This window comes from Aythya fuligula, chromosome 9 (genome assembly GCF_009819795.1).
Source record: "Aythya fuligula isolate bAytFul2 chromosome 9, bAytFul2.pri, whole genome shotgun sequence".
Taxonomy (NCBI): Eukaryota; Metazoa; Chordata; class Aves; order Anseriformes; family Anatidae; genus Aythya; species Aythya fuligula.
In genome coordinates, this window is record NC_045567.1 from 23,232,417 (window position 1) to 23,251,152 (window position 18,736).

At 37.5% G+C, this 18,736-nt stretch overlaps 1 protein-coding gene across 1 annotated transcript in view; it reads left to right on the forward strand.

The window, feature by feature from the left end:
- Positions 1 to 10,135, forward strand: part of SI (sucrase-isomaltase) — a 51,352-nt gene extending 41,217 nt beyond the window's left edge. Inside the window, exons 38-48 of the mRNA XM_032193507.1 lie at positions 1,073 to 1,206; positions 1,669 to 1,703; positions 1,795 to 1,911; positions 3,312 to 3,460; positions 4,535 to 4,619; positions 4,723 to 4,779; positions 5,690 to 5,814; positions 6,116 to 6,204; positions 7,210 to 7,259; positions 7,964 to 8,134; positions 9,450 to 10,135. Coding sequence (XP_032049398.1) covers positions 1,073 to 1,206; positions 1,669 to 1,703; positions 1,795 to 1,911; positions 3,312 to 3,460; positions 4,535 to 4,619; positions 4,723 to 4,779; positions 5,690 to 5,814; positions 6,116 to 6,204; positions 7,210 to 7,259; positions 7,964 to 8,134; positions 9,450 to 9,512 — 1,075 coding nt within the window. The 3' untranslated portion in view covers positions 9,513 to 10,135. The remainder of the gene's footprint in view (positions 1 to 1,072; positions 1,207 to 1,668; positions 1,704 to 1,794; positions 1,912 to 3,311; positions 3,461 to 4,534; positions 4,620 to 4,722; positions 4,780 to 5,689; positions 5,815 to 6,115; positions 6,205 to 7,209; positions 7,260 to 7,963; positions 8,135 to 9,449) is intronic.
- The last annotated feature ends 8,601 nt before the right edge of the window (positions 10,136 to 18,736 follow it).

Consider the following 18,736-nt stretch of genomic DNA (forward strand, 5'->3'; position numbering starts at 1 on the left):
CAGTTATGCATCCACACTAGGCACACAGCATAGTCCAGCAGTGGCAAGGTATGAGTGTCCTCTGCGGGACAATTAGGAAGCACGAATTCCTCTCAGCTCCACAACTTTTTGTCATAAAGCCTGTTTGGTTACCTTTGGAGGTATTTTGTGGCAATTGCCAAGGCTTTATTTAAGAAAATGAATCATTTTTCTTTATCTTATTTGCAGAATGGACCTAGCTGGTGAATTATTTTTCCATCCTGCTCTTTTAGAGTCACAGCTTGGTGGCCTTAGGAGCTCCTGTCCAGCAAGCCACTGTCTCCCCTTCCAGCAGCAATGAATGAAGCCATCTGGGTTCTGTGACAGAGCCCCTGAATAGCCCATGACAGTCCTAAACTGGTGCTTGCTGTTTCCCTTTAACTCCTGACCCCAAAGGCTTTAGGTGCTGGTGATGCACAGCAAGGCCATGAGCTGGGAATCTTGAAGGGTACATTTGGTTTCTCCCTCCACATGGCTGATCTACACCATCCTGCCAGAAGCAGTCTCTGGCTTCTACTGTTGGTCACTTCACGTCAATTTCTTACCGTGTTGGTGTTTCTGATGTGATCACGGGTCCATGCCTTGCTTTTTGCTCAGGTATCTTTCTGGCAACTGGAGTTATGTTGACAGATCTAGTATTCTAGACCCCTTTTTATCTTCTTGGTTTTAGTTTTCTTCAGATTATTTTCAGCTGGTTCTGCAAGTTTTCTACAATAAAGGAATGATATACCACATTGCTTAGCCCTATAAAATGTGCAAGTTGGACTATATTCGTGTTTTCCCACAGAGTAATTTCCCTCAACTGGAAGTCCGCATTTTAGCACCTCCTTGTTTTCACAGGTTTGCTGACACTTAATTTTGACTTTCTGCTTCTGTGCAAATCACTGTGCACTAGCATCAAAAGTACATTTGGACTGTATGGATCCATAACAATCTGTACAACAAAAATTCTGCCCTTTGTTAGGAAAGTATAAGATGCTATATTTATTTTCAAAGACGATCTTATGCAATAAGTTCTCATGTAATTTATTTCTTCATCTGTTTTCAATGTCAGCGCTGTGCAGAATGCCACAAAGGAGCGTGGGATCGTCATCACCCGCTCAACATATCCCAGCAGTGGAAAATGGGCTGGACATTGGCTGGGCGATAACAAGGCAGATTGGGATCAGCTGGCTAAATCGATTATTGGTATGTAGAAGAAAGAAGGTCTCTAATCAGTATATTCTGTGCAGTAATTCCTTTTCCTTGACTTACCTGCATTTAGAATTTATTGGTTTTAACAGGAATACACTCTTTGTTCAACAACCAGAATCCATGGTCAATTCCTTTGTGACTTCTTCTTTACTTCTTCCTTGGTTGTTGGGAGCTCCTTTATTCTCCTGGGACCGGCCACCTTCCCACCTTGTGTTCTGTCACATCAGTTCTCATCATCTGCTGGTGCTGCTGTGCAACATATCTTTGTTTCTGACAAATCACCTCCCAACTCTTTCTTCTTTCTGTAGAAGGAAAACATGAGAAATTAGAGAAGTTGTGAAACTTTTTTTTTTTTTTTTCTCATTCAGCATATAATATATGTTATCTAGCACAACCATTAGCATATGAAAGGGGGAAGAAAAACAGCTGGTAACAATGAATTATTTCTCCTTTCAGGTATGATGGAGTTCAGTCTCTTTGGAATATCTTATGTAAGCTAATCAGTTATTATATTTTAATTAATTATCTTGACACTGTACAAGAATTTATAATATTCCAACTGGATTGTTTGTCAACTTTCAGACAGGAGCTGATATCTGTGGCTTCTTTAATGACTCACAGTATGAGTTGTGTCTTCGCTGGATGCAGCTGGGTGCATTTTACCCATATTCAAGGAATCACAACGAGAAAGGAACAAGAGTGAGTTTTAGATTTTTAGTGGTTGTTACTGGATAGACCTTTGCAATGCACATGTAGAGAACAGCTGGGGCATCACACAAGCCAGATAGTGTCAAAAAGAAGTACATTCCAAGCAAAATGGGCATGATAAGAACATGTTTCACTCTTCATCAAAAAAAAAAAAAAAAAAAAAAAAAGTCTTTGTATGCTAGCTCTGTTGTAATCCTACCTCCTTGCATGGGAGGTATTATGCCTGAAAAGGGGCTGCTCTGGGATTTAGACCACTTGAAGGAAGCATATAATATGTTTGACTGAATTTGACTGAATCCAACTCCTACCTATTTTTCCCTGTAGGCCATTTTGATTTAAAGTCACTACAATAAAGTACAGTGCTTTTATGGCAAATGCTGTTAAAGGAGCAAAACTGACATTGGAGTTTGAAGCCATAGTTGTCCATAATTATTACAAGAAATGAGAAAATGGAACAGTGTAACATGACTCTGGAATAAGAGTCAGGAATGTATGTACTTTACACATTTGCCACCATCAGATATTGTATTTCCTTTAGGAATAAAGGAAAATAATTGCTTAAATGTAGGCCTGTGCTGGCCAAGGACTATATTGTAGAAAGCTGTAAAACTAGATAAGTGGAAAAATAAAAATTGAAACAGCACGTAGATTCCAATTAGAGCTTCAAGTCTAGCCGAGTAGTGCTATTTGTGTGGCACATGTCTAATGAATCCTAGTCTCCTTTTTAAAAACTATGCGCTTATCTTGCCACGGCACACCTTTCGATAGGACTTTGAAAGCCTTTAAAAATGCAGATGCAGGGTTATCATGTTGCTTGCAGTCTTAACCAATTTGCCAAGGCATTGTTCAATACATTTAGTAAAGATTGGAAGTGCTCCCTGACATCAGTCATTAGTGCTTTGGTCTCTTTTTCCAAGTCCTGAGTGCTGCCCTGCAGAAGAGAGGGATAATAAATTATGTACTCCAGGATGCGTAACACCTTCAGGACAACTTGCAAGAAGTATGTTTTACAGTATTCTCCGCAGGTTTTTCTCATCTTCCTTCTTTCTAGTTCCTCTCTTAGGGCTGACAGCCATACCTACTGTTTTTACCGTCACTTACGCCTTAACTGAAGTATAAATAAATGGAGGTGCTCTAGTTTGGAGGCAGAGGAATTTGCAAGGGCCTACTGAAACTTTCACAGGTCTGTCTTGCCAGGCAGATTTTGATGCATATTTGGTAATTACTACTACTACCACTGCTACTGTTAGATTTTATGAAGTCATGAGAAAAACATAAAATGAAAGAGATGCTAAATGTGAACTCTCTTGTAAACATCAGCATTACTTTTCTCCATAGCTGTTCTAAACACAGTAAGCCAGTTTGAATAGCAACTGTCTCTTCTCTTCTAGAGGCAAGATCCTGTTTCCTGGAATACAACATTTGAGACCATTTCCAGGAAGGTGCTGAATATAAGATACACTCTGTTACCCTATTTTTATACATTAATGTATGACGCCCATGCCCATGGCAGTACTGTGATCCGTCCTGTACTCCATGAGTAAGTGTGACTTCTTTGCTCTCCTTGTCAAGAATTTCATCTAAGAATTCTGGAGTTAGGATCCTCCTAATGATGTTTTTGATTATTTAGAGCAATTTTTTGAAAAAAAAAAAAAAAAAAAAAGCATGACATTGAGAATATGAGCTTTCAATATCAAGTTTTACTTTCACAGAGAACAACAGTTCTCTGTTTTATGCTATACAAAACTGTAAATTTGCTTAGCTAGAGTTAATGTTTACATTTTAAAGCTCACCTGTAGCCTCTTTAGGGATAATCAACAATGATGTTCCATTGGAAGCTAGACATATGTAGAATTAAAAAGCAGATGTTGCAAAAACTTTAAGCAAAGAAGAGGGATATAATTCTGCCACAAGTCATGACATAATTTTGCAGGGAAAATCATCTTTTATTTATTAATTTGTTTGTTTATTACTGGCCAGACTGATAGAATTGATAAAAAATAAATAATAATAATAATAATAAAAGATAAGTTATTAGTTGTACAAAGCCTTCTTTGTCCCTGGAAGGACAAAGTTTATTTTTATCCTTTTATTATAAGATGTGCTCTAGTATATGTACACTTGTCTTGGCTAAAAATCATAGAGCTGTTCACATGTATTGTCTTGATTTTTTTCAAACCACTTGCCCAAGAAAAAAAGTGACACAAATTAGAAAGTGATTCACAGTCTGACCACTACCTAATCTTAGTATTGCTGATATCTCCAAAGCAAAACTGATCTTTTGAGTTTTGTGATCTAAATATCCCGAAACTCAATTTGCCAAAGAATGGCAAAAAAAGAAAACTAAATAATAGCCTGCATTTCTGCAATGATTTTCACATTAGGATCTTTATGCATTCTTGGCAAACAATAATTGATCTATTTAAAAGGAAACAGATAATAAAAGATACATTTTAGTTACCTGTCTCAGTTATTGTTAATACTAGAGTAAATACAGATGAGGAAATAGCAGATACTAGGAACAGTAGGTTGAATTACCGATGGAAACTTCTTAAAAGAACATTTTGGAAAAGTTCAGCATTCAATGTTTAACCAAAATTCTGTTAACTTGCAGGTTTGTGACAGACAGAGCAACATGGGATATATATGAACAATTCCTTTGGGGACCTGCACTGCTCATCAGCCCTGTAATGCAACCGGTATGTGCTTAAGCACTGAAGTTATATGAAAGTATTAATGTTACTTTAGCTAAAAATTCCCTGTTTGCTTTAACTTCCCTAAAATACGTATCTTTAATTCCAGAATGCTGTAACAGTGGATGCTTACATACCTGATGCCATCTGGTATGATTACTACACAGTAAGTTATTTTCAAAATTGTACGTATTCCTTATAATGATGTTCAGATAGTGGCAGGGTGTGCTGAGGTGTGAAACCACTATCTCCTTTTTACAAACTTATGTTTATTATCATTTCTTGGCGTTATAACAACTACATCTTCTTGGCTGATTTCTTATAGAAATCCTTAGTTCCTTTTATTGTAATAAATACTTGAACTATGTACTCCTGTCTCCTTCTTTCCCCCCACCTTTTATTGCAAAGCATGGCTATGGAATATCCCTTTGGTCAGTCTGTGTCAGCTGTCTTGGCTGTGTCCCCTCCACAGCCTACAAACTGGCAGGGCAACATAAGAAGCAGAAAAGTCTGTGACTCTGTATAAGCACTGCTCAGCAACCACTAAAACACCAGTGTGTTTTCAACACAATTTCCATCATAAATTTGACATTTAGCACCACACAAGCTTCTATGAAGAAAATTAACACTATCTCAGCCAAATATAGCATAAGAATGCTGGAATGGAGAAAAACAAACAGGGTTAGCTGCACCAGCCTTTCATGGAAGGTAAGAAAAAACTAGTAAGAAGGAGTAGGCATTAAAAATCACTTAATTAACCACGCGTTTGTATTTCACCTGAATGGTCACTTTGATTCAGCTGTTCTCCCCTGAGGTTGATAAACACTTTTTTAGATACATAGCTTTATGGTTTCTCTTATGTAGAGAGAGAAATGTGGAGCATAATGTAGTTACTCCTGTGTTAACATCAGGATTTTAAGAAAAAACTCCTAAGGAATCTGCCTAGCAAAATAAATAAATAAATAAACAAATAAATAAATAAATAAATTGTTATTATTTCTTTCTAAAATAACTGTAGAGGGAGATCGATTCAACAGAAGAAATTTTGTTTTATTATTTTTTTTTTTCATAAATAGGATACAAATATTGGTGTTAGGGGAAAATCAGTAACTTTATCGGCACCTTTGGACCATATCAATCTTCATATCCGAGGCGGTTACATCCTCGCGTGGCAACAACCTGCTAATACAACTTTTTACAGGTACAATAAGAATAACTGGAATATTAAAATTTAGTTGTAATTATCATATTAATTAATAATATCATATTATTACCAGTCTTTAAAGAATACATTTATAATAGCACCTGAGATTTGTGGATGCTTTTTTTCTTCAGTTTCCTCTTAACAGTCTCCTTTGAATATAATACTTTGGGGTCAAGAAAGTGAGTATCAGAGACCAGGCAAATGGCTGACAGTATTTCTAGAACAAGTTCTAACACTTGAGAGAGACAAAATGTAATTAGCCGAGGATATTAAGGAAAACATATTCTGTTTTTCACAGCCGGAAAAACCCAATGGGACTTATTGTTGCTTTGAATGAGTCTCAGTTGGCAGAAGGACAGCTTTATTGGGATGATGGTGTTCGCATTGGTATGTATAATGTTTTCTTGCCATCCTAAAAAACCTTTCCAGCTGTGAGGGTGGTAGAACACTGCAACAGGCTGCCAAGGGAGGCTGTGGAGCCTCCATCTTTGGAACTATTCAAAGCCCAAATTAAAACAGAGAAGCAAAAACCAATGAAATGAACTGGAAAGAGATGAAACAAATTACAGCAGTCCATGAGCAGCAAATAATGCTCAGCAGCTAGCTAACCACTTTTTGTCTGCAGTTCTAATAATAACATTGTTGTCCAAGTGGAAACATGAACCTATAAGAAATTGCAACCCTTAGCCATCACTTTGGAAAAAAGGCTTTTGTGGTTGCTTCTGCCTTAGAAGTCCTCAGTGTAGTAATGGGTGTTAGAGCATATGGCAGACTGCTGGCCAAAGCAAGCCCAATTCTGGAGGCCTTACCTGAGCATGCCCTCAGAGACAAAAATTAAAGCTCCAGATTAACAAAGTGATTTCTACTGATTGAGACCACAGAATGCTACAATTTGTAGAATTAATCTTTGGTATCAAAGAAAGGGTGTCCTGGACCTAAGGGAGCAAATATAACAAAGACTTGTCCTCAAACCTATGGGAGCCATAACCATAGGAAATGTGGGAAACTTTCACTAATTTCCTCAGCATTAGTAAATCTAAATTGCATTCAGACGAGATATTTGCATGCTGTTTATCCTTCCTATGCAGAGTCTATTACCCTTGTAATAACAATAAGCCATTACCTGAGATTATGACAAATAATGCAGAAAACTGTTATGTTACACAGTGATGTGTAGGTAAGTTTGCTGTAGAGCAGAAAGGCAGTACCTTCAATGGTAAACTGGTAAATTGGTAAAATATACAACAGTGATTTCAAAGAAGCACCAACATATATGATAATCATGTGTACATACACACATACATACACACTTCTTCAATTGAATGTTTTATAATATTTTAACTGAACAGCTAAATAGCAAACACATTTGATTGTATCCTTTCTTTCTAACAGATGCATATGAAGATGGTGCATATCTGCTAACATCATTTACTGCTAAGCAGGTAGGTAATGCTAGCTAACATTCAGTTTCTGAATAATCACTTGAGGTGATCATCGTCATATTTTTAACTATTCGTATTTTAGTTTGTCCCTTTCCAAAGTTTAGATATTCCTCTTTCAGACTGATTCTGGATGACAGAGTAATTGTTATTCAGTAGGGTGAAGACTGTTGTAGGTCTCTAAATGTTGCTTTAAAAACTTCTTTGAGATCCCAGCAGCATATATGTGTGCACAATAGAAGAACAGACTTGTTTGGCATTCTTTGTACTGGTATACATCAGAGTAAACTAGTTTATTTCAGTGGGGGTATTCCACAGAGGTGCACATTCATTTTAAGGAGTTGGCCCGGACTGAAAGCTGCAGGATGGATGTTGGTGCACATCCTGTAACTGGAGATGGTTTCTCACAGGGCACTGGGTTTAATCCTGTATCAGGCCTCACAGCAGCTGGGATATGAGGCCTAACTGCTGTCCCAGTGATAGCAGGGAGGGTCTGTCCATGCAGCAATTAAAGACACAGCAGATTCCAGGATCTAGATAGACTAACAATGTGAAGAAAACTGAAGCCTTCGCATTTGGAAAATAAATAAAAATATACAGACATATTTTCTTTAAAATGCATGAGAAGTGAAGAAAGCAATTGAAAGGCTCAAGTAGACTTTTACCCATGTAATGATTGCATCCTATTTCATTCTTTTTCCTTTCAGAATGTTTTAGATATCACAGTTGTGCATCATGGTTACAATGATCCAAACAACTTAATATTTACTGAAATTAAAGTGCTTGGCTTGAGCACAACTGTTGGGCAGGTGGCTGTATTGCAAAACGGCGGGACAATTCCATCAACTCATGTGCTGAGCTACAACAGCACCACCCAGGTGGGACACTGTTTTTGGCATAATGCCACCTTCACAGCTGAATATGTCTTCTTCAGCCTTTTGGGGATTCAGCTCTCAGCTCTAATACCATATTTAGAGGATAGTTCAGCAGGACATATAACCATTAACTGACAGTCACTTTTAGAAAGTATTGTTTAATAGAGAGTAAATATTGTGCAGGAGGTGCGGTAGAGCTTTTAAATACAGAAATTACTGTAGAGGAAATCACGCTGCTCCTGACTGTGAAGAAATGTTGGGTTTTGTTTAGTGCTGGTTTCTACTCTTCCTAATAGCTTACTCACAGCTTGTGATTTGAAGGAAGGAAAAGCAGCAAATATTTCTGTAGTCTCTACGTGACCCTATTGTTGTCGGTTTTGTCTGACAACTTTTTCATTTCCTACGTCTGTTTTCTAATGCCATTTCTTCTTCTGACAAGTCAGATTTGAGCTGTAGGCAAGGCAGCACAGGGCCATTATGTGTACAAGTCCAATTCCATACCTCTGAAGTTATCGGCTAAGCTTCTCACCAACTTCAGAGTGCCAGGCTTTCCATCTGCATGGCTCATGTCTGTCCAGAGCATTTTATGACATATTACATATGTCAAGCACTGCTAAAGCCAACTGAGACAAATGTGTAGAATTGTATCACCACTCAGGACAGCATTCCAATGGAGCATCTTTCAAATGCAAACTGAACTACTGGGGCACCCAGTCTTGCCAGTTTTCTGGTAGAGGGAGACTGTCTAATTTATTTTGCTATTGGGATCTTACCACCCTTTCTTTGAAATTCAGTACTGAGTTAAGTCTCAGTACTTTCTGTCTTTCAGTGGAAAGCCAAAAGTATTTAACTTTTGTATATAACGAAACAGATGAATTAAAAAGAAGATTAGAAGAAGAAAGTAAGATCGTAAAACACAATGGACATATTTCATTCTGTTTCTTTTTTTTTATTATTATTATTTTTAATTTTGGGTGGAAGAAAAAGAAATTGATATGCACAGCTGAATTGTAGTTTGTTCTAAGTTTTGCTGCATTTTATTTATATACTTATATCCATTTATGTATATATTCCTCAGCACTAAAAGTTCTTCTGAATGAAGGGATGATAGCTTCTTGATCAGAAATAGAAAGCCTATGCTGTCTAAACTAACCAGTGATACAAACACAAAAGAAAGAATATTTTTTAATTATTATTTATATATATAAAAAATCCACTACACTCTGTTAAATCAGAAAGCAAACAAACAAACAACACAAAACAAAACAATACAAAATTGTACCCTCAATGTATAGTTACCATTTTTGTTTTTCCACAGGTCCTGAGAATCACACAGCTTCAACTTCAATTAGGCCAAACCTACACAGTGCAATGGAGTTAAAATTCCTTCCAAATAACATTGGCCATATTGCTGATTTTTTTCTTTGTTTTAAAACAGGCTTGAAATGTTCATACTGCTACTTTGTAACCTAAAAATACTTTATTCTGTAAAAACATACAACTTACATTCAGTTCATATCAAGGTATCATGTGTATAAAAAAGACATAGTTTAGTATTGTTGAAGGCTAACTACAAGCTCTTCATCTAATGCAAAACTTATGTTTTAAATACTATGGCACTTGTGTCATATTTAAAAACTGAAATCTGAATATAAAATTCTGTTTTCTTTAAGCAGAATTTCTGGCTGACTTCATGTTTGGTAAATTTTGCAAACCAAGATGCAGTTGGTGTTACCTGCATGAATTTGGGGCCATAATTCTTCCCATATTTAACTTCTGTCATCTTAATTTTAACTCTGCCATTGTAAATCACTATTATTGAGAAGTATTTAAATGCAGATAAATTAATGTTCTTAGATTATACTTTTAGCATGAAACAGTGTTTCCACTTGTTCATCTATAAAATATTAAGGTATTTGCAGAAGTCATGCAAAATATTTTGTATGACTTCAGCCAGACATTTGTGTTCCCCAGTGCTGAAGTTGCAAAAAATAAACTTGAAGTTTCAAGGTTAACTAATAAATATTGGTCTCTGAGTTTTTATTTCACTGAAGGAATTGTCGTATGTTTACTATAATAGCAATCATGTTAACGACTTTCTGTATCCCAAGAGTGCAGCATACAAACTAAACAGATTGGTAAAGCATGTTTACAATTAAATTTGATGGGAAAAAAATGCTGTCAGAAGTAGTAGTCATCTCTACTGACTGTGCTTAAAAATCATTTAAAGGCTGCTTCTCTGCTTTAAAGGTTTGTAGTAGAACAGCCAAGTAGCTAACATCTCATAGGAAGATTGGTGTAGTAATAGGACTGAATTTGCTGAAATTTGCCTGTAAAGTAAGGAAATTGGAAATGAAGGGGAAACAGGTAATAGAACAGATGAATAGATTATTTAGATCATTTAAGAATGAATTTACCATTTTGATGAATATTTTTGTCCAAAGGAACAAAGTACAATCTTGAGCTAGTGATGACCAACTGCATAAACAAGCAAACACAAGGAAATTGCTTCAGAAAGGGGAGGTGCAGGTTACTAAGCCTTCAACCCATCCCCTGTCAGGTTATGTGCTACCACTTGGGGCCTACCCAACTGATGTGGGAAATACTAGGCACAGACAAAAGCTTCCAAGAACTTATTTTCATCATTTTTGGTATTACCATGTTTATTTGGGGAAATTCATCATTCGGTTTTCTTGGCTTTGTGAGGGCTTGTCAGAGCACAGCATGTTAGCTGAACTACTTTTATTTTGGCCGGGGGAAAGGCTTTTACTGAGTCCCCAAGATAATAATTCATCAGGAACTCATTCAGACTTAGAAATCACAGCTTCCAACAGGTGTTGGCTGCCTCAGTGAGGTCCTCCCCACTGTGTCTCTTCCCAAGGGCTGAGGCAATGAGCATTCTCTCTTGCAGTTTGTACATGCACGGGGACCTGAGAAGAACACAGTCGACAACTCACTTCTGAAATACTTGTGAAGCATCACTGTTCTTAGCTGGAGACCAAGAAAGCTGTACACTGAACTTGGTGGCATTTTTCTGAGGTCAACAATAGCTCTTTGTGCAATGCTTCTCCCTGGGTCAGATGCATACATGCTATGAAACAGCTTCTGCTGCACCAAGTCCCACTGCTGCCCATGAGCCTTGTTGAGTACTGGGATAGTCTTCAACAGAATTAAGGGAACACCAAAAACACACTACTTGTATTAAGGATAGGATTATGTGAGGGTCTCACCTCAACCAAATTGAGGAAATGGTTTCTCAACCACACAAGAGCATTTGTTCTTTTATTAAAGGATGTTTTTCTGCTCTGTGTCAACAGTTGTTTCCTTTTTGCATCTTTTCAGTTACTGCATAATCCAAAAATTACTAGCAAATTTTGAATCCATCATAAAAATACATCTTCTTTTCACTAGCATATATATATGTGTGTAGGTATGTTTATTCAAGCTACAAAGCTCCTGTTACATGATGCCTTTTTTTGGGTTTTTGAACACGTCCAACCTGTGACCAGGGTGGGTTCAGAGTCAGGTGAGGGCAAAAGCAACCTTCTGCTACATGTGCAGCTCTAAGTTTGTAAGGAGAAGTCTAGCATTTCTTGTCCTCAACTCAGGAATGATTGCATGGGGCCAGACCATGTGTTTATAAACTCTAAATCCATTATACACACAAAAATCACAAAATCTCACAAGGGTGTAGAAAAAGAGCAAGCACAAACAATTCTTTCCCCAGTTGGTTTCTGTCTACCACACATTTTCATCTTAAGGGTCCATAAACTGGGTGTATATTCCAAAATTCATTTTCTTTCTATAACTTTCTCCACCCTGCCTTTTTATTCCATTTTAACTGAGAATATAGAGCTTCTTCTGGTGAGGAGTTCAATAACGCAACTGCTCACAAAGCAGTTGCAGTCCCACCACCTCCATTTGCAGTAGGAACTGTCTCCTTTGCAGACCCACCACCTCCCTTTACAGTAGGAACTGCCTCCTTCATTGTTCCACTTGGCAACACTGTCCCATTGAACCTGTCTAATTAACACTGTTTGTACTTGGTTTTCACTTTAAGAAAAAAAAAAAAAGAAAAAAGAAAAAAAAGTCTGCCTTGTTTTCATTACACTTATTTTTTGTTTGTTTTTAATTAGATAAATAAATAAATATCAGTTTTATAAATTAATTGATGAAAGAAGACTGTGAAAGCACTCCTAGCAGGTGGCTGAGGCATCTTTTTCCCTGTCTCAGAAGCAGGGGTTCAGAACCTGTACGTACTGGCCCCACCTGCAGCCCTTCTCTGCCACAGTTCATCTGCAAGAGATGAACCTTGAGCAACAGTTGCTGATAAACAGGAGCAGTTTCTGCTTGAGTAGAAGAGTCATATATCTTTTCTTCTGAGAGTGCTAGCATTAATAAGTAGTCAGACTATATAGTGAAGTAGTGCTGGACTGGGTAAGCTCATGCACAACTAATAGTCCCTAAAGCAGTTAACAAAGAATATTTTCCCCTATCTCTTCTCCCAGCAGATCAATTTTTGACTCATTCTCTAAGTAGTTTGACTTTCTAGCACTTAAAAGTATTACTTGCAGAATACCATAGCAACACCCTGAGGTTCGAGGTAATGCTGCTGCCTATTGCACCAAATTTCACTAGAAAATTCTTACTGAAGGCACAGCATCTTCCCTGAAAGATATGAAGTTCTTCCTTCAAAACCTTTCTTAGCTTTTTTTGGCTGTTATCCTGGGCATACTTAGAAAATAAATCCAGAGAAAACTGTACTTGCTAGAAGTCCTGTATTTGTTTGCTGCATTAAAAATTTCAACTATTTCCTAGTATCAGAATAACAGAGTTATGTTATGAATAGCATATGAAGACTAAGTTTTGACTACCAAGAGAGAAGTAGTATCAGAGACCCAAAAGACTGCTGGAAGTTAAGAGAATATTGAAAACTCCACACAACATGCATCCTGGTCTGAAACCAGTACTGATCATGGCTAGAAGCAAGCTACTGGGCAATATGGCTACATGGCTCCAGTAAGAACTTTTTACCACAGAATCACAGAATGGCCAAGGTAGGAAGGGACCTCTGAAGATCATCTAGATCCAACTCCCTGCCGAGCAGGATCACCCAGAGCACTTATTATATGGGTTGTGCACCTGTCCACATTTATTTTAATTTATTTTAATTTAATTTAATTTAATTATTTATTTATTTGTTTATTACATCTGTTGGTATCTCCAGTGTGCAATGACAAACTCCCTGTTACATTAGGGGAAGCTTTTGCTTAACACACACACACACACACACATATATATATATTTAAACTGTGAGTTGTGGTAAAGATCGTAGCTCTGGGTCCACAGAAATTATTACCTTTTATACTGACTCCCAGCCGCCACTGAGGTGCCCTTCTCCATGCCCTCTCAGACACCTCCCTGCAAACCACCACCCAGGGCAAAGAAGACCTGGCCCTGCATGAGCAGGCACATCTTCTGGGTAAAGCACTGCTGCTGGGGTGTAAGACGAGGTGGGGGCTCTGTTGGGATTCCCTCTGGGCTCTTTGTGCCCTACTAAGAAACCTCTGCTTGTGGTCTTAGAAAGCAGAGAAACAGCAGAAATGGGTTTTCATTTCACTCTTTCTCCTTCCTACTTCTAAAATAGCAAGTATGCTACACCTCTGTGCACCCTTCTGTGCAATTTACGTCAGTAGCTTATCTCTGTGTTTTAAATATGGATACATGGCTGTAGTAATGCGTAGTACTCAGATCTAATTACCTTTCTAATGCTTCGAAAGTGGAAGAATCCAAGGATTCCTCAATAATAAAACACATGAAGTGCAAGCCTGGAAATAGCTTGGAGCTTTCTTTCTAGAAAGCAAAACGCAGTGAGCACTATTGGGATGACAGCTCTGTAAATTACATCCTTGCCAGACAAGTAGCTGGAGGACATTTTCAGAAGACAGCCCAGCAATAACCAGAGGGTAAGTTACCTTAAACAGATTCTGACTCAAAACCTACGGAAACAATAATAAAATACTGGTCTTTCCAGGATACTTTTGGGTCAAAACATCAATCTCCAAGCTGCAGGGTCAATTTCTGTAGCAACACACCTCACGTTACTGCTGTCTGGGAAGATGACAGAAGCTACAGATTTCAGCTATAGCATGTGCTACATAAGTAGTGGGTTTTATAATATTTTTATGTTATAGTTTTATGAATATTTATGGCTCTCACAGATTAAATGTAGTCAGGATGCTTTTATTTTTGACTTTTTGCACTTACTTTAAAGGACTTCTCTTGGCCACAATGTGCAGAAAGTGAATGGATGGGCTGTCCAGAGGTGAAGTATCTCTGCCGAACAGCAGCAGATATTGTAGTGCTAAAGAGACTGATGCTCCTGATAATACTATTCTGTTAATGTAAAAGACAAAACAGCATCACGCTTGGCTGTGCTTGTTCTAATGAAGCTGCCACACACACACAGTGAGTTGGATTTTTCCTTGGTGTCTGGATGTAGCAGCTGGCAACACAGCAGGAGCATGGTCAGTTTTTGAAAAGTGAGCGCTGTTTCACTATTCAAATGTCTTCACTCCTCCAGCATGAGTTGCTCACCTCTGTCTCCTGCACGGGAGGTGGAGTTCTTGCTTTCCGCATCCTTATGTTTTATTTATCATGAGGTGGTAAGAAAATGAGCTTGCTTGGATGTTTTAAGGCTTCTCCCGTCAAATGCAGGTGTTTTTTTTTGTTTGTTTGTTTTTTTTTTTTGTTTTTTGTTTTTTTTTTTTTTGTACTATCAGTTGATGAATTTGGGGGGTTTGTTCATCTAAGGATATTTTGGTACAATATTTGAAGTTTGTACATTTTTCACTTTGCTGAAAATGCTAATATCTCGTAGTGTTCTGAGGATTAAGACAAGTTTGATGGTGTTTTCACTGCTATTAGTAATATGTATATATTGCAATACCAATTATTACAAATTTTTGAAGAATAATGAATTGGAATTGAAATGTTAAAAATTAATCCAATGGAACATAACACTTCGGAGTGTCATATGTAGAAAGATCAAGTGTTCAAATTTACAGTTGGTGCATGCTATATAGAAGTCTTTAGTGAGTTTGCATACACTTATACAAATACATTATATGTGTTATTTAAGTTATTAACATTTTATATTCTCTTGTGTAAAATATTTTTTAAATTTTACTTATTATATGGTTATTCTCAAATTCAGAGTCTTTTTAGTTGAATTTTTAGTGCAGATGAGGCATTATGCACATAATAATTCTGTAATAAGCAATTTAGAAATGCTCTCTGACCAGTGGTTCCCTTTTAACAATCTCATGAGACCTTTCAGGCTAATACAGTGCACAATTTACTCCCACTGATGGAAACCCTGTATTCAGGGTCAGGCCTTAAAGCAGTTGATATTAACATATTCCTTTTTTTTTTTTTTTTTTTTTTTTTTTTTGAGTATAGGCAGTATAGCGTATATGCAGTGTTGAACTTGGAGATTTTCAGTTCCTACCTCAGTAGCAGTCCTGAGGATTTTGTCCTGCTATGACCAATTCACAGTCATTGCCTTGATGGGCTCAGGACTAGGGATAACCAACTCTGATATTATCCTGACATGGCTTTATCATCCAGAAGATCCCTCCAGCCCTGATTGGCTTCACTGTGCACCTGTAGGGATTGAGGAGAGCAGAGTCTGGAGGTGAGATCTTCCAGCTCTGTGGCTTTCTTGGCTGCTTTGGGAAGAGTAGGGCTGGAACAACACAGAAAATTCTCAGCTGGGGCCAGACATGGGAGATAGAATTAAACTAAATGATGCAACATCCTTCCATTTTCCTATATTTGTGGATTCGTATACAAGATGCCATGAAGACTTTTCAAATCACTTTGAAACAGCCAAGCAAATAATAGCAAAAACAAAACAAAACAAAACAAAACAAAACAAAACAAAACAAAACAAAGAACAACTCATCTGATTCTGTTATTTGGATAAAATCTAGGACTGAGGAGTACAATCTTATGGTCTGAGTCCAGAAGTGCCGCTACCTAGAAATTACAGAACTTCAATAGCTTGTGTTATTTTTGTGAATATGGATTTTGTGAATATGGATAATGAATATTGTGAATAATGGAGAGTAACACATTGTGACTTACCATTGTAATGTTCAAAATTAGGCCAGAAAATTGAAATTTGAGAGAGTTGGTTTCAGGAACCATTTTCATTCCTTCATTTTATTATTGCTTTCATTAATATATTATATTATATTGGTTGTTATTTTTAAAATTCATGAAAAAACAAATAGCATTTCTTAACAATAGTTAGTCAGATATATATTTAATAAAGGTTATTTTTAATGACACTTTCTGCCTCCTCTGAAAAGACTGTACAACTCAGTACGTCCATGTAAAACAACAGCTGCAAACTCTCTTTTCTCCTCTGTGTTGCCTCCTGTTTGATGTACACAATCCTTTGCTACATCCCAACGTGTATCTTCTGTTCCGGGATGTTTGGATTAGGGCAGACAGATAAACCAGCTCCAGGAGGAGCTGTGCTGTTAGAAAACACAGTTGGTCTTGTTTAATCATGACGCTTTAGTTTATCATGTTGGGATCAATGCAGTCCACTCCCTCCACAGCTGGTGCCCGGTGCCATCTCCTGGGGATGAGCAATGCCAAGGAAGGACTTGGACAGCGTGAAGTGACCCAGACGTTAAAATGGGGTAAAGCTAACAGAGCTAGGGAAAGGTTTTCCTCCTGCATGAATACCTCTATGTAATATCTCCTTAGCTAATAATGTCATAACAGGGCTTGCAGCTCCTCAGGGAAAAATAGTAACCCTCATTAAAATGATTATCTAGGAACTTGCAGTGAATTCAGAAACTTTTGATCTGCAATTATTTTATTTTATTTTATTTTATTTTATTTATTATTTATTTTATTTTATTTATTATTTATTTTATTTTATTATTATTTTTTTACCTTTTCTTGTGTCTTGTCTTTGTGGTATAGAGAGGGTTGTGTACTTGCTGCACCCAAGTCTTTTCTGCCTCTTGACTTATGACTGTTTCTGCTTGATGGCTCCAGATGGCACCGGACTCTGAACTCCTTCAAGCCTCAGCTGAGGGCTGCAGAGATAGACATTTACTCTGTTTTCACTGATGATCCATTATTTTAAAGATGGAAAGCAAACCATCGGAAGTGGGTGTTAGGGACAGTGTTGTCTGCTTGCTCCATTAGAGCACCGTTTCTCTGCCCATTTCTGCTGCTTCAGCTGTGCCACCCTCTTCAACTGGAGACCCTTTGCAATGGATGAGCTTCCTTTCTCCTCTTCCTGTGCCACCAGGTTTATCCCTCTCTCTCTCCTGACCACTCTTTCCAATTCCTGATGGTCCCTCGCAGTCCCATGCCTCACCCCACCCCAGGCCCCTGCCTCATGCCCACCTACATTCCCCTGCCCAATTCTGCAGAGGAGAGAGGAAAATGCCAATGCCACAGTTGCCTCGCATTGAGATGCATCAGCCAACCCCAAGCGCTGCTTGGAAGAAGCTCTGGAGTCCAAAGGCTAAACCAGAGGCAGTCACTTTCTAACTGCAGGGCATAAGTCAATCCCAGGTTTTTCTGACATTTAAAAATTCTGCATTATCCCCATATTAAATAAAGAATAAAAAGAAAATAGAATTTTCTACACTGCATATATGAACTCTCAGATTAATTTGTTGTTATCCAGTATTCCCTGATTCATTTTCTATTGAAGCAAGCAGTGATGCTAAGGAGGCATGTTTTTTTATTTTTCATACCAGGCAGCTCTTGCTTCCTCTACAAGTTTTCATCCGATTCCTTTAATGAAATACCTCTCACAATTGAGCTAATCTCTTCCACAACTCCTCCTTTTCTCATTTTCACTGCCAGCCTTTGCCTTCTGTTCACTCTATGCTGCTATCAGTCTTGAAAAAATGCTTTTAAGGGTTCTACCTGTTCCATCTCTAACTTGAGAAAACAAAATATTTTCATGCCACCTCTACACACTGCAATTTTAAATGGATCTAATCAGTTCTGCCCTCTACCTTTTATAACTAGAAACATTTTCAAATGAAAATTGAGATATCCCATCCTTCAGTGATAGCCTAATCTCTCACTCTTTCCATATAACATTTCAAGCAATAAAAAGTTTCCCTGACTTTCAGAACTTAGCCACAGCACAAAAGCTTTTTCCAAAAGCTTTAATTGAAACTAAGCATCTGTTTAGGTTAATATGTCTTATCTTCAGCTTGAATACAATAATTTCTTTTTAGTATTTTACCTTTGATTAGCTGTGTACCTTCGAACTCTGGGATAACTACCCCCCTCTTGTATCCTTGTCCCATTTCCCTGTAACTCTTGCATAACTACACCTTATGTATGTAGAATTCTTCATAGGTTAAATAATTTTTTTCTCTACATTTTTTTTTCCCAACAAGGATAGTCTCATTCACTTTGTTTTTCATTCACTAAAGAGATCTGGGATATATTATAGGATGTTCATAACAGTTTAAATTAAAATCAGCATCACAAAAAAAAAAAATATATATATATATATACATATATATATATATATAAGCCCCGAATCTATGT